The 18,577-nt window shown below is 33.1% G+C and overlaps 1 protein-coding gene across 1 annotated transcript; it reads left to right on the forward strand.

The window, feature by feature from the left end:
* Positions 1–804: 804 nt before the first annotated feature.
* EAF02_009997 (uncharacterized protein) lies at positions 805–5,291 on the forward strand (the record flags this gene model as incomplete). The annotated part of the gene is made up of 7 exons (XM_038906045.1): positions 805–1,607; positions 1,683–2,240; positions 2,293–2,963; positions 3,243–3,269; positions 3,684–4,478; positions 4,550–5,042; positions 5,246–5,291. The coding sequence occupies 7 exons, from the start codon at positions 805–807 to the stop codon at positions 5,289–5,291; spliced, it is 3,393 nt and encodes a 1,130-aa protein (XP_038754157.1).
* Positions 5,292–18,577: the final 13,286 nt, after the last annotated feature.

Below are 18,577 nucleotides of genomic sequence, written 5' to 3' on the forward strand. Positions count from 1 at the left end.
GGGAATCTCTTCTTAATTCTAATGCGCTTGGCAAGTTCATCTTCTCCTCTTCTTCATACCGCACTTTCCTATCAACTCAGTACAGAATATACTTGAAACTCTACATCGTTCGTTGTAAGGTCATAATATAATACAATATAAATTTGGAAACCTCTACATACCGTTGCATCATACCTACCTAGGTACATACATACGTTTGACTTCATTCATAACCCCTCACTCTCCAAAAAAGACACAACCTGATATCTCTGCCCAGGTGAATCCCATAATTCTTCACTTCTTTGTGGTATGATATGATTCATTCCTTTTCATCTTCTATTCTGGAGACTTTGAGAATATAAATATTGTTTCATGTTTCATCTCTCCATACATGAGCGGACGATATACTACTAGAACTTCTTCCGTCGAGTCTCTTCTAGTCTACCTCGTCACCACACATAAAGTCCGGTTCCTTTTCAGAATCTGCATACCTACCTAGATATTCACTTCGAGAACCGGATTCGGATTCGATCCCCCCCAAAGTTTAAGAGAAGAATCTACTAACGTCAAAAATTCTACTAGTACACTCCTAGTGCCATCACATTAGATTCTATAGAATGTCACTCGGTTCACCAATTCTCTTTACTTAATATTCACCCACTACCCTCGACAAAGTCAAACGTCTTGAATATGCAAACGATCATTCTCACGACACTCTTGACCAACACTCCCTCTTCACCAACTTACACTATTCCAAAAAACCAACTACGCAAGAACTCATCATATTGATCAACCGCCAACCGCAAACAAATTCACTTTGACGACATGAGTCAAGCAGCTCCAGTGAACCATAAAAATGGTCCACCGAGAGATAGACAACCCTTCATTCAAAATGCAGTGAATAACTATATCGAAATTTCGGATTCGGACTCCGAAGGCTATGGAGATGCTTTTGATGTACCTCAAGTCCCCGCACATCCCCCGCATCTAGATTTACAACATCATCAACTCGGAGGGTATTTTGGTGCCAACAACCAGATATTTGATCTCGAGGATAACAACCTAGTGTATCCAGGCCAATTGCCTCAACCCGCAGTTGCAGCTGCACCCGAAAATAAAGCAATGGCCAGAAATCTTTCTCCTGTCAAGAATGAAGAAGGGGAAATGAATTGGGCGCAGTGGATGGATGAGGAAAATGACGAAGGTATCAATCGTGTACTGTTGGAAGATTATACCTTTCGAGCGGAATACAATCGAGCTTCACACCCTCCTCCTTCGTTTGTTGAACCTTCTCGTCTCCATCAACCATTTGCGCCATCACCAAACAATTTAAATCCACCTATGATGGAAACAAAGACGGAGTGTATCAATGCAGTGGTTGCAGTCTTCCCAGAGATCTGTAGGGATCATGTCGCTAGTCTATATGAAAAGGTATCTATCACTTCTGGTCGACTGATTGCTCACATACTGGATCAAGCGGATACTGGAACTCCTTACCCAAAAGCAAAAGATGTCCAGAAGCAATTGAAGAGAAAGAGAGTACTCACCGAAGAAGAGGAAGCTATACAAAAATATGAAGCCGCAGGTCGCGTCGTTGGGCCTGCTTTATATTTTGAGCGGACACTAATGTGAGTATATTATGTTTCATCTCAATCACTCATCCATTTCCCCATTCTATTTTTCTTTTGCTAACATTTACCTAGTCGGAGCATCCTTTCATTTGAGTTTCCAGTAACTCCATTGACCTTTGTAGATGATACACTACGTTCTACCGGCCATCGTCTTTTCTCCGCCTATCGCGCACTCGAGGAAGCAGATCGAACTTTTGATGCTAATAATCCACCATATAGGAGAATTAAAACTCCAAGAAAAATGCCATATGAGTACCAAGATGGTAGAATTGATGAATCTATTCAAAGGAATGAATTTCCCGAGAAGACAGAGATTTTAAAAGAACTACTTGTGTGTCGGAAGATTCGAAAGACTGCGGAAAGTCGTCGCCTCGCCGAACAAGAAGTAATACTCGCAGAAGAAGAGAATCTAAAGAAAGCTGAAGCCGAGGGGACCATGTCCGAATGCTGCTGCTGCTATTCCGACTATCCACTCAATCGCATGGTGCATTGCAACAATGAACAAGTCCTACATTGGTTTTGCCGTGGGTGTGCACGACAATCAGCGGAGACCGAAATCGGAAATTCTAAATATCTGCTCATGTGTATGTCCACAGATGGATGCGAGGCAGGATTTTCTCTTGAACAAAGGTGAGTATTCTCAATTGTTAGATTTTCAGATTTGTACTTATCTATTATGCAGAAATCAATTCCTAGACGAATTAACCATCGTCGCCTTGGAACGTAATGAAGCAGAAGCTGTCTTGCGTATGGCTGGTATCGAAAATCTCGCCAGCTGTCCATTTTGTCCGTTCGCAGCAGAATATCCTCCTGTCGAAGTCAATCGAGAATTTCGATGTCAAGCTCCTGATTGCGAAAAGGTCAGTTGTCGACTTTGTAAATTGGAGTCGCATATTCCTATGACTTGTGAAGAAAATACCAAGGCAAATGGTCTCTCGGTTAGACGACAAATTGAGGAAGCAATGTCTGCAGCAATGATTAGGAATTGTAACAAATGCGGTACTCCATTTGTAAAGGAAGAAGGTTGCAATAAAATGACATGCACACGCAATGGATGTTATAACGTTCAATGCTATGTTTGTTCCAAATCATGCAACTACGATCATTTTAATGATGTAAGGAGAGGTGGTAAAGAAGGAAATTGTCCACTATTTGAATCAGTGGAGGAACGACATAATGATGAAGTTAAGAAGGCCGAAAAAGAAGCACTGGCAAAAGTTCGTGCAGAACATCCCGAATATTCCGAGGAGGACTTGAGAGTTAAGATGTCGGAAAATGTCACCAAGGATGATGAAAGGAGAAAGGCTATGGATCCAAGAGTTCAACATGCCTATTTTCGACCGGTAGCAATGGGTTAGTACTTCGTAATGATTTTTTCGTTGTTAATTGATACCATAATGTTATATGATCTTTGGCTTTCGGCATTGGGTGGGTAAATCTTAGAAATGGTATTCTATTCTCTCTTCTTTTGAAACCAGATACTAGGTAGTAAGATAAATACCATTACCAAAGCCTTTGGGTCGGATAGATGTTATGTGGTTTTTTTGCTTCCCTTTGTTTTGGAGTAGTCATTTAATTGCGATGCATGCAACATAGACATTATTGCATATTTGCTGACTAATGGGTACACAGGACAACAAGAATTGCATCGTGATCATGGTGAGTTTATTCGTATTTTTTTTTTTTTTTTTTTTTTTTTGATATTTTGGAGTGGAACCAGGGGGTAAGACGAGGTAGAGAGGAAGTTCTCAGAGGTTAGAAATGGTGGTCACTAAATATATGTGTACTTTTTTGTAGTTCTTAAAGTGATGATTTCAAAGTTGAAACGGAAAGTTAGGAGATTTAGGGGGAAGAGGAGAGAGAGGGTGGGAAATTGAGATGGATTCGAGTACATAGGATTATTGAGATATTGGGTGACTGGGGAACTAGCATCTGGGAGGAGGGGGGGTGGATTATCTTGGATATTTTTCTTTTCTTTAATTTTTTGCGGGGGATCTTGGGTATCGAGAGGGGAGGGGAGGAGTGTTTTTCTTTCTTTTTGGAAAGATGTACTAATTTATTTTGGGATAGTAGATTTGTATATGCAGTTTCAGGATAGGATTAGGAGGCATGGACGAAATTTAAGGATCGCGATAGGGGGAGATGATGGAGATGATCATCTCCGGAATATGGAAAATAATATGGTTGGGGCACCGCAGCTTGGGGATGATGAATTCGATGAGGATGAGGATGATGAATTCGATGAGGATGAGGAATTGGACGAGAACGAAGGGGTCATGCAGCCTGGACTCCCTGCTCAGCAAATGGAAGATGGTTACGGAAATCCAGTCTTTGATCCAATGGCTCGTCAATATCTCGAAGGTGCGAGAGCGATGTATGCAGATGTGGAGAGGGAGAGGGGGGTTGGTGGGGTACTTCCTGCTCCTGTTCCTGCTCCGGCTCCCGCTCAAGCTCAAGTACCCAAACCCAGAAATAGACATCTGATTGCAGATTTGCAAAAACAGTTGAGGGGTCTGGCAGGACACATGAATGAAATTCTAGACGCTGGGGAAGCGGGCGGAGAGGATGGGAATAGGAATGGAAAGGGAAAGGGAAAGGAGAAGTTTCCTCTTGCACCAATACCTCCGGCACCGCGTGTTGTCGCGAGACAGAGAGATGGGGAGAGATATGGAGGAAGAGGGGATGAGTTGTTGAGGGATATGGCAGATGCGTATCGTGCGCGCAATGAAGCGAGGATGAGGAGGGCAAGAGGAGTCGTGCTGCGCAGGCAGTTGGGAGAAGAACGAGATGGGCTGGGGCTGGGGGTGGTTAGAGAAGAGGGTGGGGATCTGCAAATTCCTGTTTTGCCGGGTGTGATGGCGCGGCGGGGTAATGCGGAATGGGAGAGGGAGAGCCCTTGGCATTTATACAACTTCGTGAGAGGTATGGTTTTGGTTTAGGGGGTGAGGAGGAGGAGGGGAATGGGGATGCAAACGGAAATCAGAATCGCCTTCTCCCAAATCCTGTCGCACGGAATGGAGATGGAGATGTTAATGGAAATCAGAATCCTGGTCTCCCAAATCCTGTCGCACGGAATGGAGATGTGAATGAAGATGCATTTGCAGAGAGGGACAGGGAGAGGGAGAGAGAGAGAATCCGAAGGAGAGAAGCGTACGGAGAAACGGTTCGACATTTCCACGGATTACTTAACCCTCAACATGCGAATAGAAATGGAGATGCAGAGAGGGAGAGGCAAAGAATTCTCGATAGAAACCAGGAACATACTCGACAACTTCGTGAACGAAATCGATTACGGGGGGAGATTGCATATGGAGATGGAATTGCAGATGCGGCTGCGGCTGTAGATAGGGAGAGAATCCGAAATGCAGGAAGAGAAGCGGTGGAAGAGGCACAGTTACTTCGTGAACAGCGTCGATCGCAGTTTGAGATTATGTATGGGAATGGAAATGAAAATGGACATGGGAATGGGAATGGAAATGGACATGGGAATGGGAATGGAAATGGACATGGGAATGGGAATGGAAATGGACATGGGAATGGGAATGGAAATCGGAATGGAAATTATTATGCTGCTCAATTTCCTAACTATCCTCCTCCTCCTCCTCTTCAACCTCAACCTCAACCTCGATCTCCAGTTGCTGGACCCCCTCGGCTAGAAATTGGAGATGCGGGGGAAATTAGAGGGATTGTGGAGAATTCTCCTGCTCCTCTTGCTCCTGCTCCTGTTCTTGCTCCTGTTCCTGCTCCTGCTCCTCTTTGGGCTCAGTATCAAAATGTCCTGGGAGGAATAGAGAAGTGTTTTGCTGGGTATGAGAGACGAAGGGGTTTGTTGATGCAGGAGGTTTTGCTTTTGCAGGTGTAGGTTGTAGGTGCAGGTGGAGGTGCAGGTGGAGGTGCAGGTGGAGAAGAACATCTTCCTCTGGTAGGAATCTGTATGCTGGTTGGGAATTGAAGAGGAAAAGGGAGGTGGAGGGGATTACGGCGGGGATTCCGAGTCCGGGGGAGGATGTTTTTAGTGATGCGGAGGGTGGGGTGGATGGGAAGGATGGGAAGGATGGAAGGATGGGAAGGATGAGAAGGATGGGAAGGATGGGAAGGATGAGAAGGATGGGAAGGATGGGAAGGATGGGAAGGATGGGAAGGATGGGAAGGGTGGGAAGTGAGGGAGAGGAATTGTATAATTTGGAGATTGATAGTCAGGATTTGGGATGAGGTTGAGGTTGAGATTGAGATTGAGAAAACACAAAATGATAAGTTGGCTGGTGTTTGGAGGATCTTGCTTTCTCGCTTGCTGCTTTGCTTTTCTCGATTTCTCTGTCGCTTTCTCTCTACAGATAGATCGATAGATGGGTAGATAGAAGGATAGAGAGACAGATTGATAGATAGAAGGGTAGAGAGATAGATAGATTGATAAATAGATAAATAAATAAATAAAACAGATTTATAAATTATCGATTTATAGAATTATAGAATTGTAGAATTGTTGAGTTCTGAGGCTAGAGGATAGAGATGGAGAGAGATGGAGAGAGATAGAGAGAGAAAAGAGAAAAGAGAATTTTGAAATTCAAAATTGAAGTCTTAATAATCTTAATTGTATATTAAGTAATAGAATTAATAAGATTTCAAATTAATAAACTAATTCAAATACTATCTAGATAATTATATTAATTTTAAAAATTTAGTGATTTAGTGATTTAGTGATTTAGTGATTTAGTGATTTAGTGATTCGAAGTGAAAAGAATTAATTCTAGGTAAAAAGAATTTAAGGGGAAAAGAATTTAAAGGAAAAAGAATTTAAGGGGAAAAGAATTTAAAGGAAAAAGAATTTCAAGGGAAAAGAATATAGAAGTATATAGATAATAAAGTATAACGTGGTTTATCATCATATGGGCCACTTTCACTTCAATTATTATCTCTTTGCTTTAATATATGATTTATTAATAATCTATTATAGAAACAATTAACAAAGAAGCACAAATCATTCTAGTTATTGAAGCTATCAAAAAGACAAAAAATTAAATATTCGGAAAGCTGCTAAGCTGTATAATATTCTGTGTATAATGATTCAGCATAGAATGGATGGTCTTATCTTTTTGTTAAGAATATCGATACAAAACCTATAAGATTATAGAATTGGAAAAGGAAATGATTATTCAATATATAATTAATATGAATGATAAAGGGTTTCCGCCTAAACTCAAAGGTATGGAAGATATAGCGAATTATATTTTCGAATTAAAAAGTACAAAGAAAGTTGGAAAGCTTTGGGCTTATCGATTTGTAAAGTATTATATAAGATTAAAGATGTATTTTAATTGTATTTATAACTTTCAAAAAGCTTTTTACAAAGATCCCAAACTTATTGAAAACTAATTTTATCTAATTTCGAGTATACAAGCAAAATATGATATTCTCGATTGCGATTTCTATAATTTCGATGAAACTGGCTTTATGATGAGTATAATATACTCTGGAATGGTTATAACCAATGCTAAACGAAATGGTAGAAGCAAGACAAAACAATTTATTTATTTATTTATTTATTTATTTTAATTTACAGCAAGACAAAACAATCAGGCAATAAAGAGTAAGCTATAGCGATTATATATAATTGTTAGAATAGAAAAAGATGTTTGTTACTAGCATACTGCTTAGTATCATATATATGATTTCCAACAATAATAATGGAGAGGGTAAAATTATATCTCTATTTCTAGTAGTTCAAGGATAGGTTCATTTCTCTAATTGATATACTGAAATCGATTTCCCTATGGATTGGGTTATTAAATCTACTTCCAATAGATGGATAAACAATAAGATAGGTTTAAAATTATTGTTTTTATATAAAAAATAATATAATAATATATCTTTTTATATATATAGTTCTATATTCATATAGTATACTAAGAGCGAATCACAGGATCACATGATCAAATCACATGATCGTCGCTTAAGAGAGCTCTTAGCCCAGAACGGCCTGAAAATCAATTCTTTATTAGGTACTAGCGAAATCGAATAAGGAATAAGAAAGAAAAGCTTTATTTGATGGAATGGCCGGATTAGGAAGAGATCTACGAGAAATAAACGAAAGTGGAAAGCTAGATTAGTAGGAAAAAGCATAAAATAAGACCTTTTCCCCTCGAATATAGAAGAAAAAGAAAATAAGAATATCATATACTGTTTCATGAAAATCACGTGTTTCATAGCTACTTAGTTGTTAATACGAGCCAGCTTCCCATAATAGACTAATATTAGTCTATTCCCTCTTATATACTATATACTCATATACTAGCTCATGACCTACGATACCTTTAATTGGGAAAAGAAAGTGATTGTAAAAACCGATACTTCTGATTATGTATCCACCAGAGTACTTTCCTAATACAACAATGATAGAATACTTAAACCTATTGCGTTCTTCTCTAAAAAACATTCGGTAGCTGAATATAATTATGAGATTTATAATAAAGAACTACTAGCTATTATCCATTGTTTCAAAGAATGATATTTCGAGTTGGAAGGTATTGTATTATTAATTCAAATAATCATCAATCATAGAAATCTGGAATACTTCATTACAATAAAGCTATTGAATTACTATTAAACCTACTAATCCGAATTTCTATTTCGATTTAATTTCTGAATTACCTATCGCTCCGGGAAGTTAGGTGCCAAATCCGATACGCTGATTAAGAGGTTAGAAGATCTCTTTAAGGAGGGGGATGAATGCCTTCTACACCAAAGCCATACTATCCTGAAACAAGAGAACCTGGATCCCGATCTGTTTCCCATCACAATTACCCTAATCGAACCCAAAATTGTCAAGAAAGTATGTTTCACTGTAATTACCTATAGCTAAAGAAATCCCAATGTTACAACGGATTAGTAACAGGCTGTAGAATCACTGACTTATAGGCTATAATGGTATTATAGGCCTCAGTGATTCAGCTGCAGTATACCGGGGGACACTAGGCATTTAAGGAAAGCCTTAGGCATATATATAGTATTAGTTATAGAATACCCTAGAAATCTAGAATATAATTCCCAGAATAGTAGATCCTAGGAAAGACAGAATATAGTAAGCAAGAAGGCTTTATTAGAATTAATAATGTTTCAGGGAATTAAACCCCAAAACAAAAGAACAAGTTAGGATAATAGGAATTACGGAACAAGTGTCATATAATCAAAAGCCGATCGTCTTATCGATCGACTTGCTAATCGACTTGTCGATCGACTTCAGAATGAAGATCTATATAAAGAATGGGTTTCATTATAATATAAAGCTTTATGCTCAAAAACAATTATTAGTTTTATTACTATAATTATGAGAATTACAATCAATTATAACCTTATTGAATTCCTACTTAAAGTTTAGTCTAAACCATTTCGAGAGATCTCTAGCCACTTCCATGTGACCCTAGAGGCAGCTCCCGTAACACCCAACCCTATTGATACTATCAACCACTTGGATTCCAACAATACTATAATTTTATTAGAAAATAATAAAGTTATAGAGCTTGCAATCCCACATACTATATCTGTACCCAACTTTGTGATACAATTAAAAAACTCAGAAACCCTTTTAGATCTTTCTGCTGATCTGCTTATTCTGTTCCATAAAGGTTATCAAGCCGACCCTGTACCCAAATCTATCCTGAAATCTCTACAAGAGGGATCCCTGAAATACCCGAAAATTACTCTTATTGAGTGTACTGAAAATAACAATTTGCTATATTATCAAGGGAAACTATACATTTCTGATTATTGTAACACTTTGCCTTAGAAGAACTACGAGAGCAGGGTACAATTTATCCTTAGAATCTATAATTATAGAATCAGAAGTAAAGTGCTTATAGAACGCTTTTATATACTAGCTATATATATGTGATCATATATATGCGCAAACATGTATATAAACAATTGCAGTTGTAATTGAATGCAATCCGTGATACTACCCTTTTTTTCGAAAAAGCTTGCTTTTAAGCTTTATAATTATCTAATTTATAGATATATTGATAATTCTAATAAGATATTATTATTTATATTATAGTATAATATGATAAACAGGCGCGTACATAAATTTTGCTTTTTTCGTAATAGAAAAGCATATAGGAAATAGAGGAAATTGTTCTATAATCTAGTAATAATGCAAAGTCTTTGAAGTATATAGATTACTCATTCTACGTGCCAATGTCGGCGCTCCGAGAGCAGATAGTAGAAGGAAAAAAGAGGCCTGATCTTCGAAACGTATAATACATGGAAACCGATATATAATATCTCGAAGCTAGAAAATCTCAAATTCCTTTGCGGGATACTACACAAATTCATAACAATACAGATCGGATACAATGACTTTGCAATCTATCATATCAGATTCAATTACAAAAATAGTATAAACACTTATAAATACAAGATTGAGAAAAGTCTATTACACTTCTTTCAATATTCAATTAATAATCAAATATACAGCGACTAGCTGTTTATATCAAATCGATTTCGATTCAAATAAGATGTGATAGTATATATCAACCGCGTTTTGCAAATATAATATAGCTTTATTGACTTTCTCATTAAATCCAGATTCTATACTAGAATATACTCAAATTATATAAAACTATACAAATTCCAATCTATTTTAATATCCCAAGGATAAGTTTTCCATCTCAATCAATCTAAAACCCATACCGAACAACTATAAGCACTCCGAGCACTCTCCTAATCGACAGCGATCGATCTGATTATCCGCTGACACCCGGATAGCATACAAAACAAGGCCCTCTAAAACAAAACTACAAACCCTTAAACAAAACAGCCGCAGAATCGCTATAAACAATACTAAACAGAGGAACACTAAAGACAACAAGCCCCTGATTAGCTAACATTACACTACTATGAGCAGCTGGAACGCTAGCAGCCCGTAGGCCCGCTCCTTAGTACATCTAGAATACCCCTTGAGAAGTCAGATATTAGACATTAATCACTATAAATAAATAAATAAATAAATAAATAAATAAATAATAAATAAATAAATAAATAAATAATAAATAAATAAATAAATAATAAATAAATAAATAAATAAATAAATAAATAAATAAATAATAAATAAATATAGCTTACTCAAATTTCTTTCTTTTTTTAAATCTTTTTTGATCACTTATTTCTTTATATCCCTCAATTAATAATCAATATATCTTTTATACTATTAAGAAAATATAATAACAAAAATAAATTATTACTAGTATAATTGAAGTAACAGGAGAATATATATATAATAATAAATTATTTATTTTTCTTTTATATTTGCTTTACTGATATACTTCTTTACAACTTACAATAAAAAGAGTATTTACCTTTTTTATTATACAAAGCAAGTATTTTGTTGAAAAAGAAAAAGAATCGAGCTACAATAGAAATAACAGTAATCTTATCAGTGAGGAGAAGGATGGTAAGGAAGATAAATTGAATAACAAAGATATATATAAGTAAAGCTTTCTTTTGATATCTTCGACTTGCAATTAGCTTGCCTAATAAATATAATTATAAATATTAAAGGCAATATATTTAAGGGTAGGGTTGATCTTTGATATACTTATTAGATATATTCATTCCATTGTTTTTCAAGGTAAAATTCGAAGGAAGAATATAATTCCTTAATTAATTGTGTTAACAATTATGAAAAGAAGTTTATTAATAAATTAACTATAATAGTATATTATTTTTGTAATTTCGAAAATGATAGTGAAATAGTTAAAAAAGATATTCTAAAGATCTATATCAAAATCAATCTGATTACAAATTCGATATACCCTGTTACAAAAGCGTTGACTTTGTTAATATCAATAAATAGGGATTTCCAAGTAAAAGATTATCAAAAAAACAATACTACAATGAGAATAATATATTCAGAAAAATAATTGGATTTGTACTGACTACATACACAATTATATTTCTAGTAAGAGAGATAGCATTTACTATTGACTTCCTGGATAATTATTCGATCAATCTTGCTATCTACTTTATCTAACTAGTAAGTATAAGTATAAGCACTTATTTAATAGAAATATACGCAAAATGTTTTTCTAATACTAATCGGTTATTGCTAAATACAGCAATATGATAAAGGTAAATTATAATTTTGCTAGTTTTTAGCAAATTAATTCTTGAGATAGCTTGATATATAAAAGGAGCTAAAGAATTGTATTTCGAAAGAAATGTTTTCTTTTATTCTTATTCGAGAAGCCGTGAAGTGTTGTGTGATGGAAATTGTAATGCGGGGAGACAAATTAGAGTAGCAATACCAGCTTATCATAACTCAAATGAAAATAGAGCTTTTAACAACTTACAAGTAATTGAATACAACTGAATACTAACTCAATCTTGTTATTGCATATACTGTGATTAAGGATTATCTTGTCTTTTGACTTATAGTTGTTCTGTATATACTTATTATCACTATTAACTGGGAACTTGACTAATATTTTGATTTAAATTATTTAATCTTTATTATTGTACCTTACTCGATTATAACTATTGATAGTTATAGAAGCTTTTTTTTTGGTTTGATTTAAGTTTGTTGGGCAGGGAAAAAGATTTTCTTTATTGATATTTTATTTTTATTTAATTGCTTTCAATCTCTCATATAATTAGGATTTTCTTTATTACAATAATAAATTAAAGAAATTCTTTCTATCTTTTTCATTTATATATTGATTATTATTTATAAAATCATAATTATCCTTTTTATTTTTATAAAAACAAATCCATTCTGATAGATATATAGGGAATCCTAACAGAATAGGATTTTGTAGATAGAAGTTATAAAGGTAATACAGAATAGTTTTTAAGTTAAAGGTGAAATACCAGATAAAATCGTTATTGGTATTTAGTTACGATATTCTATACTTAAGCTATCAGCGTACTTTCTTTATAACTAGAATACACTCTATTTTTTATTCAGTATCACTAATGATATTTATTGGGAACAATGATTCAAGGATTTGTTCGGGAAATAGGTTGTCTATTGCTTTACGGAGTTTGTTAGATGGAAATACAGAATGGATTTTCATAATAGGCGGTAAATCCAATTAAAAGGAATCTTCAACTCAACCAATAATCTTGAATCTATTTTAAATAGAATAATCCAGTTTTTTGAATAATTGTTGTATCAAAAAGTCCCTTATACTGAGTTATATATAGTTTCCTATATCGAAGTTGACTAAGCGGTGATGTGAGTTGATTGATCGAGATATCTTTTTTTATATATGCAAGATATTTTTTTTTGCTTGATTGAATACTAATTTATTACATTTAGTATACTTTCTAGTATTGGTTATATTCAAATCGTCGATAGGTGTGATAGAGTCAAGTTTCCAATTCTAGGAATTGCGGGGTAGATAGTTATACAAGGTTTTGTATAGGGTTTAATTACTTAGTGATTTATGGGGAAGTGTGAGTTGAGCATAATCTATTATTGGTAGGAATTCAGACTAATTATCTTGATAATAGTTTATAAAGGATTGTAAGTGTTATTAAAGATATTGATTATAAATCTCAATTTAACCATCAGTTTATGGGTGGTGAGCAATAAATAACTTGATTTGCGTTTTTAAGATATTATTGAATTCTTACCAGAATTTGAATATGAATTGAGAATCACAATTAGAGATTATAGTCTTCGGAATACTATAATATCTATATATATAATATAGGTATAAGTGGGTCTGATCTTTCGAATCAATTGATTTATGATAGGGTATCGAAATAGTTTGTTTAGTTAATCGATCAATAATGACAAATACATTGTTGTAACTGTATTTATCCTTGTTGAAATTGTAGTAATCTATAATAACATATTGCTATACTTGTGTAGGGATCGGGAGCGGGTGAAGGAGACTGGGAGTGCAATCTCTTGGTATGGAGCTATGCTTGCATTTATAACAATTCTATATATATTGGTTGATTATATCGTTCATATTCTTCTAATAGTATTAATTGGCTAAGAGAGTGTAGGTCTTTTTGATATTAGAGTATATAATAAAGACTAAATTGTGAATTTCGCAAATCAAATAGATTTATAGATTTTCGGTATCTGGTATATAAAGTTGATTGTTATAAAGCAAGAGTCTTTTTTCGAGTATAATTTATTTTATTTATTTATAGTGATTAACATCTAATATCTGATCTCCCAAGGGGTATTCTAGATGTACTAAGGAGCGGGCTTACAGGCTACTAGTATTCTAGCTGCTTATAGTAGTGTAATATTAGCTAATCAAGGGTTTATTGCTTTTAGTATTCCCCCATTCAATATTGTTCATAGCAATTCTATAACTATTTTATCTAAAGATTTGTAATCCTATTTTAAAAAGTCTTGTTTTATATACCATCCAAATATCGACAAATAATCAGATCGATTGCTGTCGATCAGGAGAACACTCGAAGCATTTATAACTAATTGGTGCGAGTCTTAGATTGATTAGAATGAAGAGCTTATCCTTGGGATATTAAAGCAGATTGGAATTCGTATAGTTTTGTATAGTTTGAGTATATCCTAGTATAGAATCTGGATTTAGCAAAAAGGTTAGTAAAGCTATATTGTATTTGTAGAATATGATTAATATATACTATCGCATTCTATTCGAATTAAAATTGATTTGATATAAATAATCAATCGCTGTATATCTGATTATTAATTAAATATTGAAAAAAGTATAATGAGCTTTTCTCAATTCTATATATATAGATATTCGTGCTATTTTCGTAATTGAATTTGATATAATAGGCTGTAAAGTTACTATATCCGGTTTACATCGTTATAAATCTGTATAATGTTCTATAAAGAAGCTTGAGGCTTCCCGATTTCAAGATATTATATATCGATTTCTATATATTATATATTTCGGAGATTAGACCTCTTTTTTCTTTTTATTATCTACTCTTGAAACACCAACATTTAGCATATAGAACAAAACGGGAGCTACTGACTATAGGGAGACAGGATAGGTTAAGGTCAAGCAATCCAGTTATACCCTGATTAGCGAAGCGATTGATTGCCTTATTACTCTCAATCTCAATATACCCAAAGGACTATTTGATTATAATATTATAATATTATATTGCTTGATAGTATTTGTAATATATTTATTAAAAGAAGATAACAATGTTTCCTTGTATTCCTCAGATTATTAAAATACTATTAATATATAATTATATTTATTCCTGGTAGGGGCGATTAATGATATTTAGAAAGCATTCTAATCCTTATCATATGTTGATTGCCTTAGTATCAAAAATATGCAACTATTTGTATACACAGCTATAGCCACTATCGATTTATTACTTATTACAATAGATTATAAAGCTGTATTCTATATAGTAACTATATTTATTATATTATTCAGATTTATCTGAAAATATAAAATAATCTTTTTAAAGAATTAAATCCTATTATTTCTTAAATGCTTTTGTAATATTCTTTTTATTTATATTATTTATTAAATCGATATAATATTTGGGAGAGAAATAAGGCTATAAGAGTTTGGGGCACTTAGTAGTAGGGATTGCTCATTCTATTCTTTACAGTTTTATATTGGGATCTTTCAAAGTACCTGTACTTTGTTCTTTCTTTTTGATATACAGCTTCAATTAGTTTACAAGTAGGTGTTGTGTATCCACTATCTAAAACCAAAACGCAAACCTCAGTCTAGTTTGTTTTAGTACAATAATTCTAGTTAAAAGATTAGTTTCTATAAGGAGTGCAATTATCGGGATTGTTTTGTAGATGGGTAAAGCTTTTTATATTGTATTATAAATCGTTTTGCTAATTAAATTAATATATTTCTTGATCTCAATACTGACTGGAATATGATTTGCATTTGGATATTGTTTGTATAGCCTATTGAACTATACTTTGGAGCCGAAAAGGGTGATAGGGAGTATATAGATAATGATCGCTTTTTGTAGGCAGGCTGTAAATGGTCTATAAGTTATATGAGCTATTGATCGGATATAGAATGTAATATGTATAGTTTTTATAGTATACATTTTGATATGCTGTAGGAATATTAGATGCCAATTAAAAAAGATATCAAGTTAGTATAAGGTTGGTTGTATTTTATTAGTAAGCTCTAAAGGAATTGGTATAATAACTAAATCCTGATTTATTCTTATAGCTAGATTTGCAATTTCATATTTCCTTGATATATGAAATAGCTCAAACTTTTCTGGAGCGAAAAAGATTTTATTTTGATCTCCTTATTGTAGGATGTATTAAATGGTTTGGTAGAGTATATATATATTTATGGATAGATCCTTAGATATATAATATATAGCTATATTGTTAATATATCCGAAGCGTTGTGTTTTATTTTGATTAAGAAACTCAGTAAGGTAGAGGGTATATAGGATAGGGGAGAGTGGCGATCCTTGAGGGGTATTGTATGCAATCAGGAAATTCTGTGTTGTAATCCCTTCAAGTCTTATATGTATATATCTTTCAGTCAGGAATGAATCAATAAGTTATAAGAGCGTTATAGGTCAATCCTGCTTCTTTATATATTATAGGAGCTGTCTTTTAAGGAATATATTATAGACACTTTGTACATCCATTATTATTAGTATAACTATTTTGCTAATTGCTAAAGCAAGCTCAATATTATAAGTAAAAGCAATTATAAGATTAATACTAGTTCTTTTTGGTAGCACTCCACAATACTAAGGACTGATAATATTGTATTTTATAACTGTTTATGTAATTTAACTAGTAATATATTTTTCTAGTTCTTTTTCAATATATAATATCAATATAATCGGTCTTTATAATCTTGGGGATATTCTATTCTTTTTATTAATCTTGGACAATATAATTATTTTAACAAATTTCTATTTGTTAGAATAATAGTTGAGCTTAAGGCAGGCTGTAAAAATCTTATATATTATACTTTTCGTATTAGGCCAGTATACTTTAAGAAGGCGAATGATTATCTGATCAACTCCGGATGATATGCTTTTGATTTTTATTATATGTTTTTTCATTTTCTTTATAGTAATTGTTCTTTTTTATAGTAAGATTGTTTAATAGTTTTATTTCTGTAAAGGATTATACTGTAGATTGTCTGATGCTTTAAAGTGATTGAGTATTGTTGTAAAGAGTGCTTTGGCTTTTTCTCTGGTATTAGTGATCTCTTAGTCTTCGATTATCAGAGGAAAGGCTTTGAGGCCTGTTTCTAAGATCAGTTTGTACTAGTTCATGATTTTATATAGTTCCTGATTGTTCTATATATTGTTCAAGCGCTTAGTCTAATAGGCTTGTTTCGATACTCGTACGATCCTTTATAGGTCCTGCTGGGCAATTGCCATTTTGTTAGCAGTTCTAGTTTTCCTGATTTGTGTATATATTCGGTATACCTCCTTACACTTGTCGGTCCACTACGGGGATGATCGGTAGGGTTTGCGGCCTTTCTGCCCCACAGCTACTACAGAGGCGCTCAGTACGCTTTTTCGAGTATAAGATATTTATACAATTTGGTAATCTGAATACGCAGAGCTTCTAAACTTGGATAAAATCTATTTGCTTTAATAATACAATTTATAATATCGAAAAGCAATATAATTGCATATATATCGATATTTACAATTATATTCAGATTTTACTACAGAAATTCGTGTATAATCTTTATATCCACTTAATTATCTTTTATAAGCTATTGAAAACAATTCTTTTTTTTAGTATTATTTTATTAATCTAATTTGTTAGTATGGTATATAAGCATATCTACAAATAGATTATTCTTTCCAATATAGTATATAATAATAAAGTTATAATCGGCGAGTAGTTCTATTTAATATATTTATCAAATGTTCAGCTATTTAGTTAATATAAAGTATTCAAGCATTTTGTAATCAATATACATTTTGATTTGATATAGGAATTCGGCAAGTTTGGTTTTCCAATAGTTTAGGGATTTGATAATCGCAAGTATTTTTTTATTATAAACTTTATAGTTTAGTTTGGCGGCAATTATTGTTTTCGAAAAGTAGGTAATTGGTAACTATTTGTTATTATGCTTTTGAGATAATACACTAGCAATTATATTATCGGATATATTGGTTTCCAGTATACAAAATAGTGTATAATTGTAATGCTGTAGGAAAGAAATGGAGATAAGTTTGTTTTTGAATATATCAAATGCGATTTGATAGATTTTATTGAAGTGGAATTTAATATTTGCTTTTGTAAATTCATAAAGAGGTTTTATTATTATACTATAATCCTTAATAAATCAGTGGTAAAAGTTATAAAAGTCTAAAAACGATTGGATACCTTTTATAGTAATAGAGTAAGTCCAAGTAGCGATTACTTCAATCTTTTCTAGATCGATTTGTATATTGTTTGTAGAAATAATAAAATCTAAATACTTTATATATTTGATATTGAATTCATACTTCTTGAGATTTGTCTGAAGGCCAACGGACTCAAGTTGTTCGAGAATGTGTTTAACATGTTTCTTATATTCATTTTTGTTTTCAGAATATATAAGAATATTATCGAGATAAACAGTATAAAAGTTATTTAAATAGTTAAATAGGATATTATTCATATATTATTAATAAGTCACAGGGCTGTTTGTTAGTTCAAAGGTAAAACTTTGTATTTATAAAAACCATATCGAGTGCGGAAAGTAATATATTTTTTGGAAGCTGGATCTATATGGATATAATAAAAACGCTTGTCGAATATCTAATTTGGTATACATTTTTGTATTAATAAGTTATATAAGTATTTTGTTAATGAGAAATAGAGAGTATTTGTTTTTGTATGTTAAAGAATTGAGTAATTGGAAGTCTATACAGAATCTTAAGTTTCTATTTGGTTTTTTTTATAAAAAGAATTGATGTTGTGAATAGTGCTTGGCTGGGTTTTATAAATCTTTTGGTAAGGTTTCTATAATATATTCTTTAACGATCTCAAA

This window comes from Botrytis sinoallii, assembly GCF_014898435.1.
Source record: "Botrytis sinoallii strain Bc 23 chromosome Unknown BSIN_023, whole genome shotgun sequence".
NCBI lineage: Eukaryota > Fungi > Ascomycota > Leotiomycetes > Helotiales > Sclerotiniaceae > Botrytis > Botrytis sinoallii.